This window comes from Lutjanus erythropterus, chromosome 21 (assembly GCF_056507025.1).
Source record: "Lutjanus erythropterus isolate fLutEry1 chromosome 21, fLutEry1.hap2, whole genome shotgun sequence".
Lineage (NCBI taxonomy): Eukaryota > Metazoa > Chordata > Actinopteri > Lutjaniformes > Lutjanidae > Lutjanus > Lutjanus erythropterus.
Window position 1 is genome coordinate 11,350,811 of NC_139337.1, and position 26,766 is coordinate 11,377,576.

Genomic DNA, 26,766 nt, shown 5'->3' on the forward strand with positions numbered 1-26,766 from the left:
AGATATAAAAGTATCCCCTGCCATTCTTAGACTTTTCCTGTCTGGAATATGCCTCTCTATACACCATAATATGCTGACACTAGAACACTGCATTACAAACACTAGGCCTTTCTTACAGTGGACATTTTGGACATAATGACTGCAGTCAATGGCTAAAAAAATGCAAAATATAATATAATATAAAGATAACATAAATATGGACATGCCACTCTGCTTCACTTCATGCCATTGTCCTTTTTCCAGCTTTGCCACCACTAAAAACTTTTACTTTTATGTTTGCTGCCAACTATTTCCTTTGTCTGTGTCACCTCAGTCCTAAATGTGTCGAAAAATAGGAGCGACTAGTTCTCGAGGTCAGAAATATCCTGGCCTATGTACAGGCTATGGGCGGCACTTGACGTGCGCGATATGACGTGACGCGTCGCTGAGGCGGCTGTGTGTTTTCCACTTTGCAGACACAGCTGAATGTAATAAAGCCATGTCTATGAAAATCCTTGGTCACCCAGGAGACAGAGCCATCACTAATGTTGTCAATTGCACCTGTGATTTAAAGTGAAAATGTCTGGAGTGTAAACAAGAAAGTCTATCGACAGCCTCTCGGTGATTGATGTCGCCATTTAAATCATTTTCCTCCCGATATGTAGTCTTTTCAAGGTGGAATAAAATTAAAATGATGCACCACACCCTGTCACTGCGTTTCAGCGGGGAGAGAAAGAGTCAGGAAAGCCACAGTAAAACAATTAAGCAGGGCTGAACAGATGACCGTGTCTGTGTGTGCAGACCTTTCGGTTCTCCTTGTCCGACGTGGGGTTGTTGGTGATCTTGAAGAGGTGCAGGTCGATCACTTCTTTCATCTCATAGTTATCCCCTCGACGCTTGCATACGATCACCGCCGAATCGAACAGGAAGATGTGCCTGCGGATCAAAGAGCATCAAGCGGTCATTATTTCTGATTCTTTTGTTTTTTTTAATTCATTATACATATTTATCACCCTGTTTGTCTGTACAATCATCCCTTTACAGCCTTAATACCTGAAAATTGAATTTTAACAAGGTTTTTGACAAACTGTGTGTCGGAAAAGTCTGCCTCTCCAATTCCTGTGACGGATTTACAGATATCGACTGCCTCAAGCTCAAACTCAAGCTACCTGTTGTTTTAAGATACAGTAGAAAAGTTCATCAAGGTAGGAACATGGTCCTAACCCTTTAGAAGAAGGACAGGACTAAAAATGTCAAAGCTGCATATTGTTGTTTCAAAAGAGGTAACATTGCACCTGACACACAACAGAGTTTACAGATATAGTTTAATTTAGTGGTAAGATTAAAAAAAATACAGACAGAACTTATTATCTTGAGGACAGAATGCCAAAAAAATGCGACACGCAGCAGGTATTTATTGATCGTTCTGTAATTCACCAGCAATTGCTTCACTTTTGGTCTTCAGTTACACAACACACAGGTGTAGTTTTTTTGGCTTAGAGTAATATATACCCTGGCAGTTTTCCGACCGCTGCACCTGACTCCAGTTAAACTGCAATCAGTCAGTGTTTCAGCCAACCACCGTGTCAGCCTGACATCTCACCTGTCCTGTTTAGCTCGTTTGTCCACCGAGGCCACCCGTACCTCCCCGTCACCTTTGGGTCTCCCGTAGTTACTCAGAGGCTGATTCTACAGAAAAAAAGAGAGGTGGGTTGTGATCTGACAGGAGCCAAGCATTTCCACAGCGTTTTGAGGCCGAGATCAAATTCTCTGGCAGCTTACCAGGTTTTCGATGGATTTCTGATACTGATCTATTTCTCGCAACGTCTCATTGTCCCTCTTGACTTCGTTAACGTACTGAGCCAAGTCCTGTAATCAAATCAGAAAAAAATACAGCATCTCTCTTGAACTCAGTCTCATTTAGACAAACATTTAAAAATAATAATAAATACAGACAAATAATACACTTAACACACACAACAATATGAAGATATTGTGATATTCAACCTTAAAAACGAGATTTAGAACAATAATAAAAGAGAAGACGAAGAAAAGAAAAGAAAAACAAAACTGAGAACATCCGTTCAGCAATTCAAATAATTAGATTTACAGTACACATTTCGAAACTGAAATATATGAACAGTAGAGCATTTAGAGTTTTATATAGTCCCACTTTGTAGCAATTATTTTTTTCAAAAATAATTTGGACACTTAGGTTCAGATTAGTTCTTAATTTAAATTTAAATACATTACAAAATTTTACTAAACTGAACTTCAGCTACTTCAAATTTCTTTTTGTGTGCTAAAATTGTCTTTTTTTAATGCTGTTTTTTTTTCTTCCTCAAAATTAATCATTGAAGATGTAGGCCTGTAAACTCCCAAGGGAATTAGGGCTGCAATTAATGATGATTTCCATTAACAATTGATCTGAAGATTGTTTCTGCAATGAATTGTGAAAATGATCTTCAGAATTTCCTGCTGCCTAAAATGATGCCTTCAGATGGCTTCTCTGCTCCAACCAATGGTCCAAAACAAAATGACAAAGAATCTTCACATTCAAGAAGCTGAAAACACCAAATGTTTGAATTCTTGCTTGAAAAATGACTGAATTCATCAATTCATTGCAGGTCTAAGACAGTGTATTTAATATTGACCTACCCAAATAAACTTAACTTAAAAACTTAAAGACAGAACTCTCAGCTTTCAATTAAAATGCCAATTAAATAGGAGGTTACAAAATGAGCAAGACTTATAAATTCTGCATTTGGTGGAAGACTCATTTATTTATTATGTGCAGTCAAAAGTTGAAGACATGCACTGACTTGCAATGAAGTAAAACATCTTGTAGTCTCTTTCCAGACATGATGATACAAACAAGCTTTCAGTGTCACTTGGTGGAGGAAAACTAGACAAATCCACACCCACACAGTCTCAATGAAGCCAGTGTTAAGTCTTAATAAATAATAGTGAAGGTTTTTTGTTGTTTTTTTTTACTTTAACTTTGATTGTTGTTAATTTAGTGATAAAATACTTGGAACATGAAACCCTGTGTTCATGACCTTTAAGGGAAAACAAATGTAATTGTGCAAGAACAAGGATTCATTTTGAAACCCAGTTAAAGCTGGTTTAAATTTATATTATGCTGCTTATATTTATGTTGTTAGTAAATTTAATCAATATTAAATTCAAATCTCTCTTTATTAGTATTTTTGCTCTAAACCTATATTAAATTTAATTCTTTCTTTATTATTTAGATAAAATTTAATTCTACTACATCAGACTCAACCAAATTGAGCTTTATAATGCATCTCACTCATAAATAATCAGCCAACTTGTTTTTCTCAGACGAGGAGAAATTGGCTTAATAAGCTTCTCTGCCAAATCATAAAGGCTTCACTACAGTAGGCTAATGTTTTTGGCTTGTTAGCAGAGCAAACCATTTTTAGCTCACTAGCTAGTTAGCAAACAATATACTGTCTTTTACATTTTTTAGATATCTTGTAAATAATGCAATGTTTTATAAAGGAATATAAATCAACCAAAGGTTTTTTTTGGTTATCCTCCCTTTTTCCTGACAGCACTCAAATTTAGACCTTCAAAAAAATATTTAGATATGCGAACATCTCCATATTGATTAAATTACATTTAATGTAGGTTTACTCCACTAAATTTGAAATTACTAAACAGAGGTTAGTTTTTCATTGTGCTAAATTTTAAATCTGGATGCTCTCATGTGAATATGTTTGGTGCATGCTGGGATACCAGTGTCTAAGTAAAATAAACTAATGCTGTACCTTCATGGCATCCAGTGCCATCCGCAGGTTACTCTTGTCTGTGGCATCATGAGTGTGTTTCACCAGCTCCTGTTGGACAGAAACAAAGCACAAACACAATATATAATGTAACTAAAAATGTCTCCACTGATAACAGCTTTTTCAGAACGTCTGTCAATCATAAACCAAAAGAAAAAAAAAAAACATGTTATATGTTGTATTCATGAACACTGTTATCCTGCTGCTAACGGCCACATCCCACACATGAGAAAGTAATGCTTCGGCTCTTGATATGAAATGAAAAAGGTTACTGCGAAAAGAATTCTGTCCTGAAATAAATCAGATACTGTGTGTGTGTGTGTGTGTGTGTGTGTGTGTGTGTGCGTGCGTGTGTGCATTCATCTGTTGCAGGCATGTGTGTGCAAGTGTGTATCTGAAATTGCTTGCCAGCGCCTGGCTGCAGCGTAAACAAGACATCTAGACCTCAGCAGCGAAGGATAAGGAAGGATGCCATGCATGTCCTTCATACGGGCCCATACAAACCGCATCCACACACACATAGATACACACACACACCCACACTGAGCCGCTAAGGGAGATATATATGTCTGCATGGCACTGCTCAAATCCCCGGTGTCAGTCAAGCTCAACCTGGGCATTATTATCAGTAGCAAGACGGCAGAGTCCCATTTATCAAGGCCTGCTCCCACCTCCACACCTCCATAGAGATACAGAGGAAGGGAGTGGTCGTGTCGATAGCCGGGACCATACATGATGGACTCATTGAGGGAATCGTGTCGCGACTGTGTTCGGGGGGGGGAAGAGAAATGATGAGCGCAGGCAGTGAGGAAGAAAGAGAGAAAGATTGATGACAAAAAAAGAGAGAAAGAAAGAAACGGCGAGAGAGAGAGGAACTCAGCGAGAGAGAAGAAGTGACAAGACATTAGTTGTACAGAATGTGGCTGTCACCATGTGGGAGAGTAACCCAGCGGACGCTTTATTCGCTGCAGCTGGCTATTACACGGCTGTTCCACGGGGATCTCAGCCCATGTTGACACAACGCAATCACTTTGTTCCTACAGGTTTTTTTTTTTTTTGTCCCCGTTTGGTGGGACATTGGTGTTGCATGAAAACATGACCGGGTGAGATCATAAGGTTTCAGAAAGCCTACGCCAGGGCTTCTTATTGAAAACCCTGCTGGAATCAGCTGGAATTTCTGACTGAACACAGCAAGCGAGAGCTCAGAACCCATGAATGAATATCTTAATGTGAAAGAATACAACACGCGTGGTCTCTGCTTAAAGGTGCAGTAAGCGATTCTGGTAAAAGACAGCTGGTTGTTGATTCCCATTCCTGTTGAATACTTGCGTTTTGGGGATCAGACTCGACAATAAACTGTCTTACCAACCTGTGACTGACCAAAGTCTCCCATCAAGGCCTAGATTTTCTAAAACCTGAAGATTATTATGGAACTTTTGCTCACTGACGGTAAAAATAAACTGCCTGTCACAGATGAATGCATCTGAAAACCTCTATGATTCACAAATAAAATATACAAGACATATTGGTATGCAAACCAAAGAGGTATATAGTTATAAAAGCAAAGATGGGCATAATAATTACATTTTTTAGGGGCATAAGCCATATGAATTGTACTATTGTCTTATTTATTTTGAATTCCTGAAATTTAACTACCACTGAATACTCATCATTGTTATTTAGACATAATTTTATCAAGAGAATTAAAATTAACTTTGAATTCCACCTGCATATTTCCAGAGAGTGAACTCTTTTTTTTTCATTTTTACTAATTTGGATTGAAAAGCCAAGTGTGGAGGGTTTCCGGGCTCTGGTTTGAAGGTTTGATTGCTCGTCCTTTGCGGCTCAAATGTCCGAGCTAGAATCTGAATCTTGACCAGGCATGAGGAGGAAAACGTGAGGAGGAAGTTGCATTTTGAAAATGAAGTTGAATAAAGTTGAACTTTCAGTACTAGTGCGAGACATGAGAAGAAAATAAATCACAGGAGAAAGCTTGTATTTCTTTTCTATTTTTTTTGTATTGTGAGAATAAAGTAAAAAATATTGGTAATAAAAATGGTACTTAAATTTTACTCTCAGTATTTCAACTTGATTCTCAAACTGTATAATGCAAAAAAGAAAGGAATAAAAATTGTCTTCTGATATTATACTTGGCATGATGATCAACTTTAGTCTCAAAATGCTTGTCTGGCCCTAATCCTCTTCTGTACTGTTAATATTTATATCCCTCTCTTTTTTTTTGCCTTTTTTGCTTCCATATAGATCCTCCTAAATCAAAGCACGGTGCACTCATTGCTCCTCAGAGGTTTAACATTAGCATACAATTAACAAAAAAAATCAATGAAATAAAACACAATGAGGCCATAAGACGTCCCCATGGATGACCAGTCCAGTGGAGCGAGGAGGAAGAGGTTGGTGCTCCTGTCACCTCCTGTACTGCACATTATACAGAGAACACCTTCAACCTCTTTGACTTATCCTGTGTGTATTTTGTGTATTAGACTGAAATATTTCAAAATTTTAATCATGAAACTTCATAGAAATTATAGAAAAAAGTCCTCTGAGGCTTCTAAGATGATTAAAATGTGTAAATGTTTCAATTTTCAGTGACATGTTAGTAACTTCTCGCTGACTTTGTCCTGAGTTTTTACAGCATCACTTCAGCTTCACATTCACATCCTCACACTTCAAAAATACTTCACCTCTCTGTCTGTCTGTCTGCAAGTTGTTTGTCTTGCTCTGCCTGCTGCTCTCTCTTTCAGTCCTTTATCTATTTTCTCTCTCCTCACTCTTCATTGTCGCGATCAGATGACAATTATGTGCGGGTCATTTCAGAGTGAGCGTCATAAAGAAGCTACAGAAATAGACGAGAGGAGTCTCACAGCCTGAAGGACGAACGGCAGGGAGAGGAGAGGGGTGGGAAAAAAAAACAAAAAACAAACATGATCAACAGCACCACCTAGCGACGGCGAGCACTCCTGCTAATGCAGTCTGATTGGCAATGATGGAGGCTTTGATGAATAAAAACTCCCCGATGGGGCTCTGTCACTTACTGACAGTCATCTATAAAGTCAGAGAGACTTTCAACTCAAAGTTTCTGTCCTGCTTTGATCAATTACAATGACATTATATACAGCTGGGAGGAATGTGGATGGAAATACGTGGTGATAGAAAAGTATAGACAGCTTTTTCAGACGCTCGTGCACAGAGGTCCTGAGCTCCTTTACTTATGTGACAGGAAAAATACTGCATTTCAAATAAAAGTCCTGCTTTCAGTAGGACAGAATCCTTATCAGCAAAATAAACTCATAGCATCAAAAGTTAAAGTTTTCGTTATGCTGATTTAAAGTATTATATTAATATCTTTGCAGCTGGTCAAAGTGCAGCTAATTTGAACTAATAATACTGTAAGCTATGACAACCAGACACAAAAACAGTTTCTACACACAGGCTTTAATCATGATGGACAGTTAAATTAGTCACACTGTGCCAATAACTCTACCACTTACTACTGACTTCCACTAAAGACCATATTTTTACAGTTTAAAAGTTTTAACATGTAATATAATCACCATGCTCTGTCATTTTCACTATACATTCTGCACGCTGTACATAATGTATAAAGACATGTATACATGCATATACTGCACATAGTCAGCCACTCCATGTATGTATACTCGTTCAATATTTATTTCTCTGCAGTATTTGTATTGTTGACAATTCACTTCCGAAACACTCGACTTTTATTATGCTGTCCATTATTTATTCTTTACCATAATTTTCCTTTATTTGTTCAGTTTTGTTGTTTTTGTTTTTGGCTCCATGTCTATGACTGTAAGTACTTTGAGAGCAAGTCAAATCTTGTACTTGTACTAGGGTTGCAAATTGTAAGTACTTATAAATCACTGATAACAAATAACGATCAATTAACCAATTAATCATTATTTTAAAAAAAAAAAATGGTACCAGACAATACCAAATATGTTTTTTTCTACCTTCAGTCAAAGTTTTATTTCCATAGCAACAGATGGCCTTTGAAACATACGTAATACTTAAATATCAGATAACATGCAATAATGCAAAAAAATTTAACATGCATAAAAATAATCTGCTATATTTCAGAATGTTTTTGATAGATCAACTAAATTTTACTTAACCGACTAAACTCTTAACGATCAATTAATCAATCATCAGTTAATTCTTGTCATCCTTGACTTGTACACATACTAATATATATTCTGTAAAACTATTAAATGCATCATATTTTTTTCTGTTGATCAAATGTTTTGTACATAAAAACTGCAAAGTAACTCCTCACTATAGCTGTCAGATAAATGTATGGAACAGAAAAGTACAATATTTCTCTATGTAGTGGAGTAAAAGTGAAGCTCAGGTTATGCCTGTCTTGCAGCAATGCTTGATTTAATACTAATTCTGTATATAAGTGTCTCTTTGACAAAGTTAAGGGGGAACAGAAGTCATTTTTCTATTTTCAGACTTTACTGAGAAGGTTATAGGACATAGTAGCAGTGACACTGTCACATGCTCATACAGACAAAACCAGGAAATGATGACATCAGCACATCTGTATTAATCTGGAGTTTAGATTAATTTAGGTTAATTTTCACAGACTTTCTATTCATTTATTTTTGTGCACGCTTATGACATTTTAAAGATCCACTCAATACATGTATTCAGAAATATACAAATAGTCTGCTTTGAACAATAATGTGTGTTGTGTTTTTTTTTTCTGCAAAAAATGCTGAATTTCCACATTAGAATCCTTAATAAATAACCCTCTCCTACTCTATTAAAAATGTCAGAATCTATGAATATTCAAATTTTGTTCATTTGTAAAGTTTTCTTTCTCTGTGAATTTGCACTTGTGGCCTCAAGTTTCAACAGCATACTTATATTAGTTGCAGTTTGGACAAGAATTGATTTTCAAACTAGTTGTGATGTCACAAATCATGCTCACAGACCCACCCCTTAAAAACACTTCAAATGGCAGAGAGAAATGTTCCACTTTCAGCAGATGAATATGAAAACATCCTTCTCATGTCAAACTTTGCAAGTGCTTCATTCTGCACAGTGAAAATCAAACATCCAACTGAATGGAAAAAAAAAGAAATACATATTTTTGAGTGGAAGGGAACTTTAAAGTGTTATTATTCCATATGTATGGATTTTTTCTGCACAAATTAACATGCAGCTGCAAGTCTGACCTACCGCTTTATCAAGTTAATAACTATAATTAAGAATAAGGATGAGAAATACAATAAAATGGCACAAGTGCCTATACACATCTTAAGTAGAAATCCCTCAAACTATTACTATAGATCAGTTCAAGGTTGAAAAATATATAGTTTCACTTCAAATACAACAGAAAAATGTTAAAGTCGTGTCTACAGATATAATGAAATATGTGAAAGCCTCACATAAGCAGTTGATTTTGTCAATTTGTCTCTAATTGATACACACATGAAGTTAGAATAGATAAAACAAGATCAGTGTGTTCAAAGATAAAAAGACAGACTCGAGAGGGATTTAAATAAAAGCATACTTCTCTGAGTTACCTGGTTTTCCCACATTCACAGCGCTAATTTGAAGGCTATGGCTTTACACCACGATGACATGTCATCTTTACGACTACGGCAGAACAGAAATAATAAAGTTAGGTTGTACTGTACCTGCAGGAGGAGGTGATACTTCAAGACTCGCTGCATAGGAACCACGAGTAGATCTCTCAGTGTGAACTTGCCGTAGTTTGCTCTTTTTGAACATTCCTGACAAGACAGAAAATCACATAATCTTAGAAAGTGCATATATACAGCAGCTTTAATAACAGAAAACCTAACAATAATCTATGTTGAGAGCTGAGGTGTCATCACCTGCAGTGCCTCAGGTACACACTTGAGGGCATTCTTTGACCATTCTGAGACGTTGAGAAATGAAAACACATAAAACAATCACTGTTAACGCTTCACCTCTAGCTTCATGCGTACGTCCTCTCTGTCTTTGCAGATGTAATCCAGAGTGGCGATGGCTGTTTCCACATGGCTGCAGTATTTCCCATAGATCAACAACCTGAGACATTAAGACACAGAGGATTGGAGAGGAGGTTATATAGTTTTTGATGTCTTGTACATGCAGAGCTTATTATTTTAAGAGAAGAATGAAGGGTTAAAAGTTCACAGCATACCTCTCTTTGAAAGTGATGAAGATCTGGTAAAGGTTCTGGGAACTTCTATGGAGGACTGAGTCCTGGATTTCCAGCAGTAAACATTTGTGAACTTTAACCAGGTCCTGAAACACAACAGCAAAGATCAGTGTGTTTAATTCACATTTAAGAACAGCTGTGTTTCATATAAAGATATACATAATGAGAGAATTTAATTAATTTGTGGAATTCAATAATGATTAATCTGGTTATTTATCTCTATCGTGACATGTCAAACTGTCGTCAGAGGAAAAAGTCCTTTAATAAAGTGTGACCCTTTGTTGACCACCCTGCTGGGTTATTACAGTGTGAGACTTAAAGTAAGGACAGTGACTCACCGGGATATTCACAAACATCTTTTCCATCTCGGCCGTGGTTAAAAACATGGTGAGGGGCGTCATAAAGTGCTGCAGAGAGAGAGAGAATACAAGAGAATGAGGCTCGTCCCCTCTAGAGTAAGAGTGGGAAAGTCATTTTGCGAGGAGCTATTATATTAAGGGGCCAAGTTGCAAAGAGCTGCAGTCAGCAAAAACAAGGAGGACTGTCTGGGTCACGACAATAATCTCATTTTCAGAGTTTGCAATTTAATGATTTCCTCTCAGAAAACTCCCGCCGCATAGTCACCTCTACATCTCAAAGGAGCGGGCGAGCACAAACTAAACTCCAGCATCCACTTCATATCGAAAGTCATCTACTGAGATACTCCGCTGGGAAATCTGGCAAGGTCTTTTTCCAGACGTGAACGTACACGAGAGGGAGAAGACAAGTAGCTGCGGCTGCGGGGGTGAGAGACGGCGGGGCCTCCCACGGTCCAGCAAAAGTGCAGGGTAAGGTGGAAAACATCCACGACAAAAAGGCTTTTCTCAGAGTTTTCCACTTTTGCTGCGGTTTATTGTAAACAGTATTGGGATTACTCATTACCCACCACTAATTTCAAAAATAAAAATATATTCTTTCACTCATTTCTCTCCGGCAGCATGCATTTGTTTCAAAACTCATTATTTTTTCCATTATACCCCGAACAGGCCATTACAGTCAGTCAGTTTCTCTTATTGCAAGTGATAACGAGGCCAAATTGATTTCTAGTGCTCTTGTCATCCTTTTACTGCACAAAATCAATGGAGTGGAACTATTTCCACCCCAAGAAAGTTAACTTTACTTTCACTTTTGACCCGCTGTGATTCAGCGTGGACTCTTAACAACTCGAGGCATGAAGAACAAATCAGTTTTTGTCAGATGTCACACAGGTCACACGTGTACTCGTGGTTGTGATAAGTAACATCAATGATTGTCATTCAAACCTTCTCTGTCCTCAGTTTGGATATAATCATGTCACATAATTTACATTATTTTTTTATGTCTTTGTTTTCTCTACTTATTTGCCTTTTTTCATGTGATATACTGAACATTTTTTCCTCTTGATGCATCTAACAGTTATTAAAATTTAACAGTTTTAACAGGATTCTTTAGCTGAACTTGCGTCACAGTTTTATTTTTTATGAGACCCACACCCAAAAACTTTGGGAACCACCGATCTTAGTAACATCATTTGTACAACCCTGATTTCAAAAAAGTTGGGACACTGCACAAAACATAACTAAAGACAGAATGCAATGAGTTGCAAGGCCTTTCCAACCTACAGTCATGTAATGTAATGTAGTTCTGCCTGAGAGATCAAAGATCACAGGCATCTGTTGTTGGTTTTTCAGTGTTGTGCCTTATATGTAGAGCTTTCTCCAGATTCTCTGAATCTTTTATGAAACTGTGGGTTATAGATGGTGAAATCCCTGAAATTGTGTGTTGACAAATCTATTAAACTTAAACTGTTGGATGACTCATTTTTGCATGAGGAGGTGAAACTGTCCCCATCTTTTCTTGTGAATGGCCCATCCCTTCAAGGACGTCTCTTTAACACCCATTCATGATACTATCACCTGTTATCAGTTAACCTGTTTATCTGTGACTTGTTCCAAACAGGTGTTTTTTGAGCATTCTGCAACTTTCAGTCTTTTGTTGCCCCTGTCCTAAACTTTTTGAAAGGTGTTGCAGGTATAAACAAGATTTTGAACATTAAATGTACTGCGTTTATACTGTATTGAATTGAATATAGGTTGAAAATAATTTGCAACTCAGTGCACTTTGTTTTTATTTACATTTTACAGTGTCCAAACCTTTCTCGAATCAGAGTTATAAGATTTAACAACAATTCTTTTATGTTACATTTAAGAATGTAAATTTTTATCATGTTTCCATGTAACATCAGTAGATAACGTGGGTTTGCATTCTCTACATTTTTTGTGTATAATATAGAAGAATAAATCATTTGTATCATTCACAGCAAAAATGTCCAACACAAAACATCATACTTTGAGCCACAGTTTCATTAAAAAGTGATGCAATGATGTTCTTGACAAAAACAAGTCCTGTTAGTCAATCAGTCAGTCAGTACCTTCTCTATAGACTCCAGGGTCTCAGTGTATTTCTCCTCTGTCTGCTTGATCTCTGTTAAACAGCAGCTCCTGATGTCAGTCTCTGCCTGCTTCTGGAACGCCTACACACACACACACACACACACACACACACACACACACACACACACACACGCACAAACAGGACTGTTACTATGTGTCAGCGCTGTGGGCTGACAAACTGTTGAGTCTTCGACCAGATGTAGTCTGTACAACCCTTTGAGCGAGGTCAGATATTCATACATGCAGGCTAGATTGGATTATGATAGAGCATGAGATAGGGATGAACGATATTGGATTTTTGCTGATATCTGACACGTCAATATTTTCCAACTCATTATTGTTGTTGCTGATATAAGCACACATGTTTTCCACTTCATTGCAGTGAACATCAAGCATTTCCTGTAGTGGAATTAGCATATATTATTATGCTGACTGTTATCATGACGGATCCCTGGCAGATTCATATGGCAATGCTTTTCAAAATGTACACAATCACTGGGTGAAAGATGAAAACGAACTTTTCTGCTGGTGCCTGTTTCTCTTCTCTGTTCTTCACAGATTAATTAAAATGATCAGGACGATGGCTCTCAAGATCAATTAAATTTATATTGTTGAAGAAATGCAATGTAGCTCCTCTTCACACGACACTGAACAATTACTGCAAATAGCAACTTTGTTATCTGTTTCAGACACTTAAAAAAACTCCACACAGCAGATATACTTGCATTACATGCTTAGAATTAAAGCCTCATCTTATCGGCCTGTCATATCGGCAGATATGTTCATTCTGGGACAATAGCCTTTAACGGCCAATACTGATGACATGCTGATATTATCTTATGTCCCTAATAGGAAGTACTATCAGTTTTTATTGAACAATGCATTTATAAGGTGTGTAAAAATATACTAACTTCATAAATAAAAAAAAAATAATAATAAAGTTATAAAATTCATATTTCAATAGTACACTGACTGGAGAACAAAATATCATTTTGGATGAAAAACTGCACATCAGAAACTCTCAAATGTGGAACTACATAGTGAATAATATAAATAAAATAAAAAATAAAACTGAAATGAACAAGTTTAAGCTCTAATCTTAAGTTAAAGGCTTGATTAGCATTTTTAGGCATACAGAAAAGTAGAAACGTAATATAACATAGCAAATGTAATTTCATTCAGGTCCACAACGCAATTTCACACATTAGCAGCCCAATGAGGCAAAAGGAGATCATTCTGGGAACTTCAATTTCCAGACTGAGGGTACAGGAAGTCACTGTGCCCGGTCAACAAATAGTCTATAAAATACAAAACTGAGGCGTGAAAGTTCAGTTTCTTTTCTTCAGTTTTGATGACAAATAAATAAATGAGACATACTTTTCTGTATTTAGTGAACTTTAGAGCTGCTGATAGGCAGATTTGATGCTAATCAGCTGCTGACTATAGCTTCATAATTAACATACAGATTTGAGAGTGGTATCAATCTTTATATCTACCTTACTGCAAGAAAGCAAATACATTTATTTCACAAAATTTTAAAGTATTCCTTAAATAAAGATGGTAACTCTGGCTGGCATGTGCCAGACTGAGTCGATCTGTATCAATGAGGCGGAGTAAAGATGTGAAATTAAGACGGCAGGACTGACCGGAGGAGGGACGGCTTCTGTCTTCATCAGGTCCTCGTAGATCTCTCCTCCATCTTCATCGTCATACACACAGTCATACAGGTCCTCCTCATCCTCCACTCCCTTCTCACTGCAGCACACATGACAGAATATGGTACTGACATTACATTACATCACGTCGCTGTTTGATCCGGACGTCTGCTGCGAGGGGCTAATGGTTTTTACCCCTCATGACAACCACATGAAAGGTTCACACAAAAACATGCACAGTTCTGGTTTTACAGAAGTGGATTTAAATACTATACTACAAATCTTGTTAGTCAGGGACAACACTTAATCCATGGCTGTGAAAGTGGCTCAGAAACACACACACACACACACACTCACGCACACAGACACACACAAAGACTTTTATGTGAGGCGCCACAGGCCTGTTCTGACTGCTCACATCTGAGCCAATTACTGTACCTTAGCAACTGGGCTAACATGACACGTCTCAGTGCGTGTGTGTGAGTTCTTGTCCTTTTTATATATGTACCTTAGAACCAAATGTCCTCAAGAGGAAAGAAACATGAGGGGAGAACTGTCAGAGACAGACGTCTACACAGAGCATGTAAAGGACTAAGACTTGGAAGTGTGGAGGTTTATTAGGGTGAAGAACAACGGGTGAGGTGAGGGGTGAAGATTAAGCATTGACTGAAAAAATTGCTTTTCTAGATGCCGGCACACAAGCTGACAGAATGCCACCGCATCATGTCCAGTAACATTAAAGGGACAGTTCACCCCAGCATCAAAAAGACATATTTTCCTCTGGCCTGCAGTGCTATTCATCCCTCTGAAAATAATTGATGATAACAATAACAATAATAATAATGATAAAATGTGATCCTGTTTGAATTGTGTCGTGAATTACAGTCAAGAAAGTCAATGTCTTTCGTAAAGCTGTTGAAGACTATGAAGATTCGTAAACACCCAATCGTCGTGTAAGTTACATCGTGACTTTGTCCCTCCATAACGTGAGCCGCTGAGGCTGCGATGCCTGTGTGTTTTCATACTGAAATGTACTCAGACAAGCAACAGGTCTGCTTGTTCTGTCTCTTCCCATCTGATAAAAGTACCAGGAGTTGCTGGACGCAACACATCAGTTCACTGAGCGGTTTCACACAAAACTAAACTAAAATGCGACAAACACGCCACAGAGAGCAACTTTCATGACCTGTAACATTATCTTTTAAATTGACAAACACCACGGGCCCATGTGTGACTGGTGGCACAATTCAAATAAGAAAAAGGGAGACTACAGGTCACGTTTTTTCCAAAGTAAGTTCCCATGAGGCACAATGGAAGGGGCATGACTTCGCCCTTTGCATTAGCATGTTGCGTGGCTAATGTTGGTGGGGCAATGTTGTAATATTGAGGGACAGTTGAGAGAAACTGTGTGAATATTAAGCTTCATTTGAAGTCAACTAAATAACAACAGTAGTAGGTTTTGATGTTACTACTAGCACACAACTGCTAGCTTACTTGGACCATAAAGCTGTGAGATAAAATTACAGTTAGCATTACTAATGTACTAACTGCCAATTAGTTTTGATGAAATTTGCATTAATATCTGGTGCAAAAAGAGAGGGACTATTTTTATTTACATAGAAGAAACACGTAGAGAGTAATAACTGCACTCATTGTACAAGTGGAGAAAAAACCCTGAAATAAATCCAAAAACAAACTTGGCTACAACACCGACACTGAGCCAGAGATATTTCAGTTGTTACTGTCCCTGTGTTGATTGCTCAGTCATATCTTGTTATATGCCATATATAATTACAGTATTTTTATACATTTAATAATTCAGTCAAATGAGATTTAGTACAGCGTGTCATCATATGAAACTGCACTTGATCCTTGGTTCATGGGTTTAAAATAGCTAGAATTTGTTCCCAAAAGAGCACGGCTGTTGTCTAATTTATTAATTTCTCTCTCATCTTCCACTGAGGGAGGTGAGGCCAACACTTCTCATACTGTGGTTCACAGGACAGGAAATAAAGACGCTCTACGGGGTCCTACTGAACACGCTGCATGCTAAGTTTATGTCAAAATTAGAACGGCTGTGGTTATTTCACATGACATGCTTCTGCTTTTCTCGCTGCTCATCTCACGGGTCTGAAGTGGGCGGGGATTCGGTCGGAAAAAGGTGACACCACGGACTGACGTGCTCCACCAGAATGTGATGAAAGTTGGTGGGTTTTTTGGTCTGTCATATTTCTCCAAATCGCTTGCTTGATTACACGCACTAATGTTTCTAATTTCTGAATTTCAATGGGGGACTTACATGCTTTTGTGATTTTTAATTTTTGTTCTGTAAATCTTTTAATCTGGAAAGCACTTTGTGCTTAATCTTAGTACGGCACATAACCACACAACACAAAACACGATTAACTAGGCTCAGTTTCCCACTGGTATGTAAATGCAAAGGGAGCAAATGATGAAAAGTGATAAATGAAACTGTGAAGTGGTGGTGCAGCTTTCCTATTAGTACGTGGGTGTGTATGTGTGTCTCTGTGTGTGTGTGTACACTGAGCAGATGGGAGCTGAGAGCAGAACGCGGCTCTGTTCAGTGTGATCCAGGCTGCCACTTTCACCTCCCATCCACTGCTGGCTGCTGTCAGACTGCTGTTTTCCTCTGTCACTACTGACTAGTGGGCTGCTTCCAACTAGCTGTCAGCGCTAAACATAGACCAGAGCAGCATGTCAGCAGACGACTTCCTAACAGAGACAATTATCTGTCTGTCGCCAACTTACATTACCACAGAAGTTACAGTATCTCTGCCCTTAAAATGCAAATCAAAACCAATCTCATATTTGTTAATGGTTTACGCTCTGATCCAGGAAGCTACATTTGACTCTACAATCGACATGTTGTCTTGTTAATGAAAAGGAAACCGCACTGGGTGTCTACAGGAACCGATTCACTTAAATTTGAATGCAATGTTTTGATAAGCACATGCCGTGAATAAGAAAAATCCTGAAAGGGAAAAATATGTGCATAAATTGGCAACTGACGGCTTCACTCCAAAAATATTCCAAACTACATTGCCTTCAATAATCCATATTAAGCCAGTCACAGTCAAGTCTCTTCACATCTTTCAGATTTGTATTGCTGCATTGCATTTAGATAAAGGGCTCTGTAAGGCATCGTGCCAGAAGTCCTGTTTGCAGTGTAGGTGGGTTATGTAATGTTATGATTTCGTCCCTTGTTCGCTCTCAAAAGTGAAAAATGCATTATTTTGTTGTTACTTTACGAAAAACATCAATCACAAGAAGGGTATCAGCCGTCATATGTTGAGTGCAAGGCATGAAAAAAAAAAAACGATCAAGCCACAAGCCCACACGACTTCTACAAAAAGAGCCTGGCGAGCTCATGCTGAAAGCCTTCCAGTCAACACCCAGGGAACAAATGTTGTGCCCGCCCACAACAGCCAGTTATTTTTAAGTGATGGGGAAACTAGAGACTTATTTACTGAATTACTTTTAAAATTAAGGACTGAAAATGTTTAAGTGTATGTGTACATGTGTTTCTATAGGAGCATAAACATACTCTATAAGATCCTCCAGGTGGTTGTAGATATCTTCATCTTCAACACTGTCCTCTGATGGAAAGGGCCTTCAAAGAGAAAACAGAAAGAATTCTGTTAGGCAGAATATCTCATCGTTATATACCCTGACATAGATTACATATTGGATTTTATCATACCATACTATATCCTATTATATCTTTTTTTTTCAACAATAACACAAAACATTTGCATTGCACAGAATTGTGTCATTTAATGTCAACATACCTGATTCCAGTTTGTTGTGTGATTGGTGTGTGGGAAAGTTTAGATAGTGTGTCCATAACCTGCAATAGAAACAAAGATTTGTTATTTCATCAATATTATTTGCATTATACAGGAAAGTCATACAGGACTTTTGGTGGAATCAACCAATCTTTTCTCAAAACTTAATGTAAATATAAAAGTGTTATTTATTCAAGTTGATTCAATTTAAAGTGCTTAGTATTTATTGCTGTTACACCTGGGAATTTATATTTATGAGTTCTTCTAAGATGAAGTCTTTTAACTTGAAATGATGAGTTGAATGAAAGTGCTGCACAGAGTTCAAACAACTCATTAACTTTAAGTTTCTAAAGAACGCTCCTGAGACAGAACTTTACAAACTTTATTGATCCCTGGAGAGAGAACTGAGTTACATTACAGTTGCTCCAATCAAGAATAGAAATATAATATCATAGAGAAATTTAAGAAAAAAAGAGGTACAAAAGAGGTATATAAAAATATGTACATTATACTACAACTAACAATATACAGTCCATATGAGAAAACAGAATAAGTAAAAAAAACAAAAAAAAACAACTGAAAATAGAAAAAAGCTAAAAGCCAAAAATTAGTCTAAATTAGTGTTGAAATGCAGGAATATCATAAATAAGAGTATTGATTGAATCATACAGTATAAATGCAGTATTGATGCAGTACTAAAGCTGTTGTTGGTGTTGCTGCATTTCTACGAGGAGACACATGAGGGCAGCATTCTCAAACACTCCAACACCGCCGCTGACACATTACTGAGCTGATTAAGTCACACAAGCCAACTTGTATTCTGAAAAACAAGTGATTAGACTAATTATAAGACGTTCGTTTGGTGTGTTTAAACATCCCCACGTGGCAAATTTGTGTTGAGTTACTCCTTAAATCATAATCTCATCCACATATATTTAGAAATAATGAGAGAAGAACAAGGAGCACTGGGAGAGGAAGAATGGTGTTACAGCCCAGAACATATGACTCATTGGGCACACAGTCATCAGTACAGTCGCAGCAGAGCAGAGTCACATGAACTGATCACTAATTGATCGTGCTGTGAAGTTAACCGTGTGTTCTCGTGGGCTGACATGATTGCTATTAGTATGACATGTAATTTCACGCTGCTGTGCTCGGTCCAGCCACTGCCCTTGACCCTCCGTGTGTGTGACCTGCTTGACTAATAATCACTGCTCAGCTCACCTGCTGAATGAACAACACAGCTTTATTATCCGAGTCAACACTCAGCGGGGACCTCCGCTCATTCACGCTCTGCGACCTGGCGAACGGCCCGCAAACCTCTTTTTTGTGGGTCATCTGTCCACTGACGCTAACACGCCTTCACACACGCTCTTCACAGATGTAACGTAGATGCATTCGGCCTGGAGCACAAACTCTCAGAGATCAATACTGATCACACCACTGGCCGTTCCCTTCCCCCACCAGTAAACACAGAAAACAGCGGAACACAAAGGACAGAGACAGGAACATGTGTCTACTGGCATCACTAGAAACTGTACTGTACTTAACCGTAACCCTAACTACATGGGGTTCTTCCACTTCTCCCCATAGGAGAACCCTTTTTGCTTCCTGGTAGAACCTTTAACAAGCATTCCACCTGGAAGCTTTTAAGAGGGTTCTACCTAGAACCACCTGTGAGGGGTTCTACCCAGAACACCTATGAGAGATTCTGCTGAGAACCCTTCTCTGGTTGAATGGTTCCACCCAGAACTAACTCTGGGGGTTCTATAACCGTTTCCACCTTCTAAGGGTGGTCCAGGGAGTTCTACCAAGAACCCATTTATATTCCAAAGGTTTCATCTACAACCAAGCCAGGGGGCTCTACAAGAACCTTTTTATACTATGCTAAAAAGAACTCTTGACAAACCCTTGACGAAAGTTCTTGAAATCTTTGAAGAAAACATATTTTTTCTTCCGATGAGTTCCTAAGGGTTCTTTAGAAGAAAGGGGCTTGAGGTTCTTAAAGTAACTTACAAAAAAAACCTTTGGCAGCCATTCAAGGAGAACCCGTTTGGAACCTCTTTTTCTAAGAGTGTGGGACTAATTATGAGATGTGTTGTGTGTCACTGATGTGAAGTTAATATAGGATGCTGAAGATCGATGGTCTGTTATATCTATCAGTATTAATTGGTTTTAACTGTAGGACCCTCAAATTTAAGATCTCTAATAAATAAGCAGACACATGATGATCAGTTGCACAATATCTAATCAATCAACCTGCTTCCCATCTATCAAACAGAAAGTCAATTCTATATTGCATAAATCTGCCACAGTCTGACTTTGACAAAGGGTTTTTTTTTTCATCACAGAGACATCAGAGGCAGCAGAGGAAGCCGTGCGTTAATAAAACCATGAAACACAAATTCAAGCTGAGTTCATTAATTGTAGCTCTGATCAAAGGGAAACATTAGTGGTGAGCAGCTGAACAGTGGGAGGGTGCAGGGCTTCGCTGGTGACAGAACATGGAGCTGGTTGATAACACATCTTGAAAAGAGCAAGCAGAGGTGCACTTGTGTCTCACACCTGCATTTATATACATTTTAGCAAGTGTATCAAATAATGTTAATATTCTTGCCATGTTAATTTACTAAGCCTACTTAAGATCTTTTTGGAGGATTCCTGACTGTAATGTTGCTTTCACATGCTCCTCAGATGCTCATGTTTCCCAGGTTATCTTCAATATGTGGATGCAGTAGACAAGATACAGTGTTTTCCTATGCGTCCTCGAAAGTACGAGAGGCTGCGACAGTCAGCCTGACTCGGATCACCTGGGCCAAACGCTGCAAGGAAACAAAAGCCAAGCCCAGCTCCGTCTCAGTAACACTTGACTCATCCAGTGTGTGCATGTTTTGCCTTTGTTTGGTTTTTGTTTTTGCCTTACAACACCTTATACTTACAGACTAACACACTCCAAATTTGCAGTTATTTCTTCAGTTCTTTACTTAATTGCAATAAATGTGTGAATTTACCGTCATCTACTGTGTCTGTTTCCATATTTGTTAAGACACATTTTGCAAGTTTTTCTTGTACTGTTCTTTTGATCAAATAATCTTCCAAATCCCAAGCAAAACTAACACACATACAGCCTATTTAAACCTATTAAATAAGCATAGATTGAAGTCCTAAAGCAGCAACCCAGAGGTTTGACAACCTCTGCTATCAATTTGCCCCTAAGGAAGCAAAGAAGAATGAGAATAACAGAATTAGGCTACACTTTTAGTATAACTGTAAATATTTTGGGACTATCATGTCTTTGTATGACAATAATCCAGCATTTAGACAATGAGCAACATGTCAGCACTGCATTATTAATTAACTCAACTCAACATACAGTATGTGCTCACAAACACATTGTGTTAAAAGTGTAATTGCATGTCAGTGTCAATCCAAGCACAGCCAAGAATGAATGCAAACACACATCTGAGTCTAAAATTCAGACAGAATCTTCCTCCTCATGCCCACACAGCTATCAGACAGAGTTGACAGAGTTCTCGCTCCAATAATGAGTGAAGGGCATGACATACGGAGGCCAGTTGGCAGGTACAACATGTCCAAAAAGCTGAAGATCCACTGCATGCTGCTGAACAGAGCTTTGGAGGCTTTCCAGTTGTAGCTGGCAAGCGGTTTTTCGGGGACGAGTCTTGTATAGTTGTGCTTTTTTGGCTCCACTGAATAGATGAGTCACACGCGTTTGCAACAAGACTGACCATCTGCACACAGCCAAGGAGAGTTTCTGAACACTCTCAAGTATTACAACCATCAGCAGTTGAACCACTAATAATAGAAATGACAAGAAAATGTCTAAAAAGGAAATGAGAGGTTTGAATTCCAAGAGGCAACATGTTTCATTTCAGCTAAATTCTTAAGTCAGCAAAACAAAAATACAGATGATTATTACTGTTCTTATGCAAGACAAAAAACTACGTCATGATTAAGTTGTCACAAGGGCTGTGTGCATGACTTGCACAGTAAATGTTCTTTAAAGCTGTATTCAGCTTATTGGCTATATGGTGGCTATTTTCCTCTGATGTCACACTCAGGGTGGAAAACTCAAATGTACAGCTGTGACGAAGGAATTCTCACAAATCAACAACATTTCACTGCTTTCTAACTGATTAGCAACTGAAGAAACAATGGATAGTAAAATATGGAGGGACAGTGGGTGGGTTCTAGATGAAATCTTTGGAATATAAAGGGGTCTCTACATTTACATGAGTTGCAACCTGGAACACAGCAGTGCGACAGCTGAGCTTCCCACCCAGTGATGTCACGGGGAGGAAAATGGCCACCGCGTGAATACGATGAGTTGAGCTACAATGAATTCAAGCTTAAAAGGCTCAAAGGTCGTGAATTAGATCTGGTGTCCAGTGTGTGCACATAAAGCAGAGGTTACATGTAGCAGACGAGTGTTGATGCCGGGGGGGGGGGGCTGTCCCTTTGATGGAGGACATTAAACCTGTCCCGTCTGACCACGGATGCACCGCTGGATCTAATGATTCACACCACAGCAATTAAAGCAGGATGAGGGATGTGTCTGACCAGATGAAAGGGAGAAGACTACACAGTGACGGTGTGTGTGTGTGTGGGTGGGAGGGTGGATGGATGCATGTGTGTGTGTGTGTGTGTTTGCTTGGATGCAGGTGCATGTCAGCAGCAATCTGTCTGCTTTCAGTGATTTTCATTCACACTGTATTCATGTCTACATTGACAGACAGTGTACATCAAGGCAAAAATTACAGCAATTATGTGTTATATCATCATAATTATGTACTTTGGCAAGTGGAAACAGCTTTCACTCAGTAATTATAGTATAGAAGACATAAACTCCCCACTGAAATCCCAGATAATACAAGTATATAAAATGTTCATTCACACTTCTAATTTTGCGATCAATATGCTCAGTATTCTCACATCACAAAGCCACTGATCGGATTTTAAATGGGGCGACATCAAACATGGATGACAGGTTTACTTGTTTTCCCAGAAAGATCAATACTGGCCCCATATATCAGTCGACACAGAGCAGTTGGACAATTTTATCCCCAGGAAGCAAACAAAGACAGTTTCTAATATCTGCTATTGACATGCAAAGCCACTGATAACTTCCTCTTTATTTATTCTGAGACGCCCTTCGTCGTCTCTCATGGTAGAGGACTCTTCAAGGAAATGGAGGATGCCTTTTAGATGTATAATGTGCCAACAGCTTTATTGGTTTCACACACGAGCCAGCATGCTGTCCCAGTTTTCTGCACTCTGCTTTTACACCTCCTTTCTCTCTTTTCTTTCTTTTTGTCTCTAAATTACAGATTAGTGGCTAAAAATAGAAATCAGTTAGGTAATCCGGTGAAACAACTACAGCTGGTAACATACATGATTTGGTTTTTTTCAAGACTTTGTCTTACAAACCAAGAAAAAAACACTTTATTCCTGTTTATAGTAATTGAGGTCATCTACCCACTTACAGATTCTGATTCATAACTGAAAATGGTGCTTAACTGCAGCGTTTCACAGAAACAAACAAACAGCAGTGTCAAAATGACACTATAAGTTCTGCCACTAGGGGTCTCTCACATTAAAACAATAATAAAAGACATAATTTGATGACACTGTGAAGTGACTCGAGATCATGGGAGTTGTTACCAGTGTTATGTTTAGTAACGTTCACCCACTTCCTTCCTCACTCATAGGACATATCCTGTGTTTTCACAGAAGGAACAGCAACTAGCTAGCAATGGCTAGCTAGTTGGAAACACATCGTTACCTTATAAACTACGGATTTCTCTGGGTTTGAATATTGCTGGAAACATTTGGAATAATGTAGGTACACAACTCAATGAAATACATGGCACGTCTCATGTTTTATAGATAATGCAACATATTATAGCTTTAATATCTTGTAAGGTTGTGAATCCTAGAATACAAGAAACACTGTCATTTAGAACTACACTTGTCGCTAGTTTGTCAAAAAAAATTACTCTAAATTTTGAGTAAAGGTCCAGTGTGTAAGATTTAAGGGGATTTATTGGCAGATTATGGCAGAAATGGAATATAATAATTATAAGTATGTTTTCATTTGTGCATAATCACCTCAAAATATGAGCTGTTGTTGTGACCTTCCATTGCGGCCGCCATGTTGTGCCGCCATCTTTCTACAGTAGCCCCGAAAGGACAAACCAAACACTGCCTCTAGATACAGCCTTCAAAGGTTCTCCTATACACTTGGAAGGGGAGAGTGAGGTGAGGTGATGCCACTAAATCCTCCACACTGGTCCTTTAAAACTGCAGGCAATAGAGCGCTGTAGGGACGATGTACCTTTTATATGCCAATCTGGAAGTAAGAATTGCTCTGGTTCCGACCACAAAAAGTCATTTTTCCATTGGATTTTGGATTTGTGCAGAATCTAAGTTTTGCAGCAAAGGAAAGTTTATGACAGTTACATGTTTTGTTCAGCGAGATAATCTTCACAAATATTTTGAAGCACATAGGCAACTGCCAGAATTAAAAACCTGACGTTAGGCTATAAACAAACTACAACACGGTCGGATGCAACATCAGTGACTGGTGTTAGCATGATGACGTTTAATGTCCTTGACAACCTCTGTAGTCTTATTTAGCCACTTGTTAGCAACTGCCTTTTTTATGACATGTAAAAGTAAAATCACAAGTGAGGTATTTACTGACGTGTTTTAAATCGTAGAACAAAACCTGAAAATGTCTTCTAACCAAATGACTTTGTGGTGAGGGAAGCAGAGGTGCTAACATGTTAACTCACTCATTCCTTCATTCTGTACAGACCTTTTTCATAGAGGCTATATTGATATGAAATGGTAGTGTTAGCACAGGTGGTACCAGTGATACTAAATAAGGTCATGTTCCATTTAGAGTAACAGGATCTTGCACCCTGACTCTGTTTGACATGAATGGATATGACATGAATATTGAGGTCACTGCAGGTCAGTATTACACTACCTGTGTCTCTGTGCAATTTTATAGGTAATGCATGATTATTAGTCTGATCACTGCCGCTCTCCTCATCCATTTTGAAAACAAACCTTCCAAGATTAGCATGAAAGCGGCCTGTCTAACTGAGACTGACCAGAGACCAGCTGTTTGCTTCAGGGATTTCTCACCACCACATATGAGATCAACCAATAGGGCAACACTCGGGGGGGACTGATCCGACCACACCAAACAAGCAGGTGTGAAAGCACCTTCAGATAGTGTTACCATCACCTGCAGCCTCCACTAGCCACTATTTCAGGGGGTTTTCCCACTGCTTTAGAGGAGCTGGTTGAAAGATTGCAGTTGTTCTTGTCTCGAAGCATCCTCACACTCAGCACACTGCTTTAGCTTTCCACACAAAGACCTAAGACTGTCTAAGACTTTGAGGGTGTATAAGTCGGGGATGTTCTGTTTTGTTTAACCTGAAAGAAAGTCCTTGCTGCACCAGCAAAGGAACTAAATACTCCAACTTGGCTTTTGCTAATACCGAAGTATGAAAAGACCTTTAAAAAAGGAAAAGGTTTGCTAGGGTTGTAATCACAGTTGTAAATGTCTTTTATTTAGAGATGGGGCCGGTCTTGAGTCACCGATCCACATTATGATCTAAATTCCATGAGGCCACATGTTTTCTTTTCTATTTCTAATTACTACGTTATGCTGTGCAAATTGAGAGTTCAATAGAACGTTTCACACGTACTCTCTTAATAGAAGGGAAACATGTTCCAACATGGACCTTAGCTAGAGTGAAAAAATGTGTAAGTGACCTCAACTCACTCATGATGTAGGAGCAAAACTACTGCCCTAAAACACCAAACATGACAAACACTAATGACAAACACATTTGCATTTTCGAACTTCAAATAGCAAGCTTGAACTCTCATCCCATGCGTCATGGGAAATTATGCATTTGAGGACTTCTCTCAGCACAATCTGCAGTACATGTGACTGTCACAATCCACAATCCTACAGCGGCCCACAACGGCTGAAGGATGCCATTACACAAGTTACATTACACAAACTAAACAAGCTTTCCAGGTGGCGAAAACTCTGACTGGCTGTACATCGACTGACACAAAGAACTTTACACTGTTAAACAGAAGTTCAGCTTCAGAATCATGTAATCTAACTAATATCAATAAACATCACCATCATCATCATCATCTTCTCTACTTTTTTAAATGGCAAATGAACATGAAACAATGTGATTTTGTTTTCAGAATGTTCAATAACCTTTTTATACCAGTCTTGATGAATCATTTATGAAAAGCAGGAAAGAAAGTCAGTAAAATGTTTGTATTTCAGGAAGAAAACCTTTCCTGTTGAAATAGTTTGGAAATAAAGAACACGTGAATATTTAACAGCCTCCACTCTTTCTCCGTTATTGTGCCTGGCGACAAACAATAGATGTTAAATTCAGTGAGAAATTAAAAAACACAACATTTACATAAAAATACACAATGGAGAGTAAATATAATGCATGCTGGTATTAAATGTGCGTGGGTGTTACTTAAGATTGTTTCCTGGGTTTGGTGCGTGTCTACTGCTGCACATGAGATTGATTATTATTTTTGCATACATACATTTAATGTGTGCGTATGCTTGTGTGTGTTGGCGAGCACGTCTGTTTGACAGATGCAGCTGGTGTATAAAATTCAATCCACAGTGAGAGGAGCCAATAAAAGCTTGATTGGCTCGGAGAGAGAGACTAGCTAATGTTTGGCAATCAGTGCCATGGCTCATTAACGGCCATAATACATAATTAGTGTGTTTGGATATAA

At 38.4% G+C, this 26,766-nt stretch overlaps 1 protein-coding gene across 2 annotated transcripts in view; it reads right to left on the reverse strand.

The window, feature by feature from the left end:
* The window catches only part of vav3a (vav guanine nucleotide exchange factor 3a), a 119,412-nt gene that overhangs the window by 49,188 nt on the left and 43,458 nt on the right, over positions 1-26,766 (reverse strand). For both annotated transcript variants that reach the window (XM_084747057.1, XM_084747056.1), the window contains exons 3-14: positions 17,947-18,005; positions 17,703-17,768; positions 14,129-14,237; positions 12,461-12,562; positions 10,350-10,418; positions 9,994-10,097; positions 9,779-9,878; positions 9,482-9,577; positions 3,774-3,842; positions 1,762-1,848; positions 1,583-1,668; positions 783-915 (exon numbers count right to left, since the gene is read on the reverse strand). In XM_084747057.1, coding sequence (XP_084603183.1) covers positions 783-915; positions 1,583-1,668; positions 1,762-1,848; positions 3,774-3,842; positions 9,482-9,577; positions 9,779-9,878; positions 9,994-10,097; positions 10,350-10,418; positions 12,461-12,562; positions 14,129-14,237; positions 17,703-17,768; positions 17,947-18,005 — 1,080 coding nt within the window. The remainder of the gene's footprint in view (positions 1-782; positions 916-1,582; positions 1,669-1,761; positions 1,849-3,773; positions 3,843-9,481; positions 9,578-9,778; positions 9,879-9,993; positions 10,098-10,349; positions 10,419-12,460; positions 12,563-14,128; positions 14,238-17,702; positions 17,769-17,946; positions 18,006-26,766) is intronic.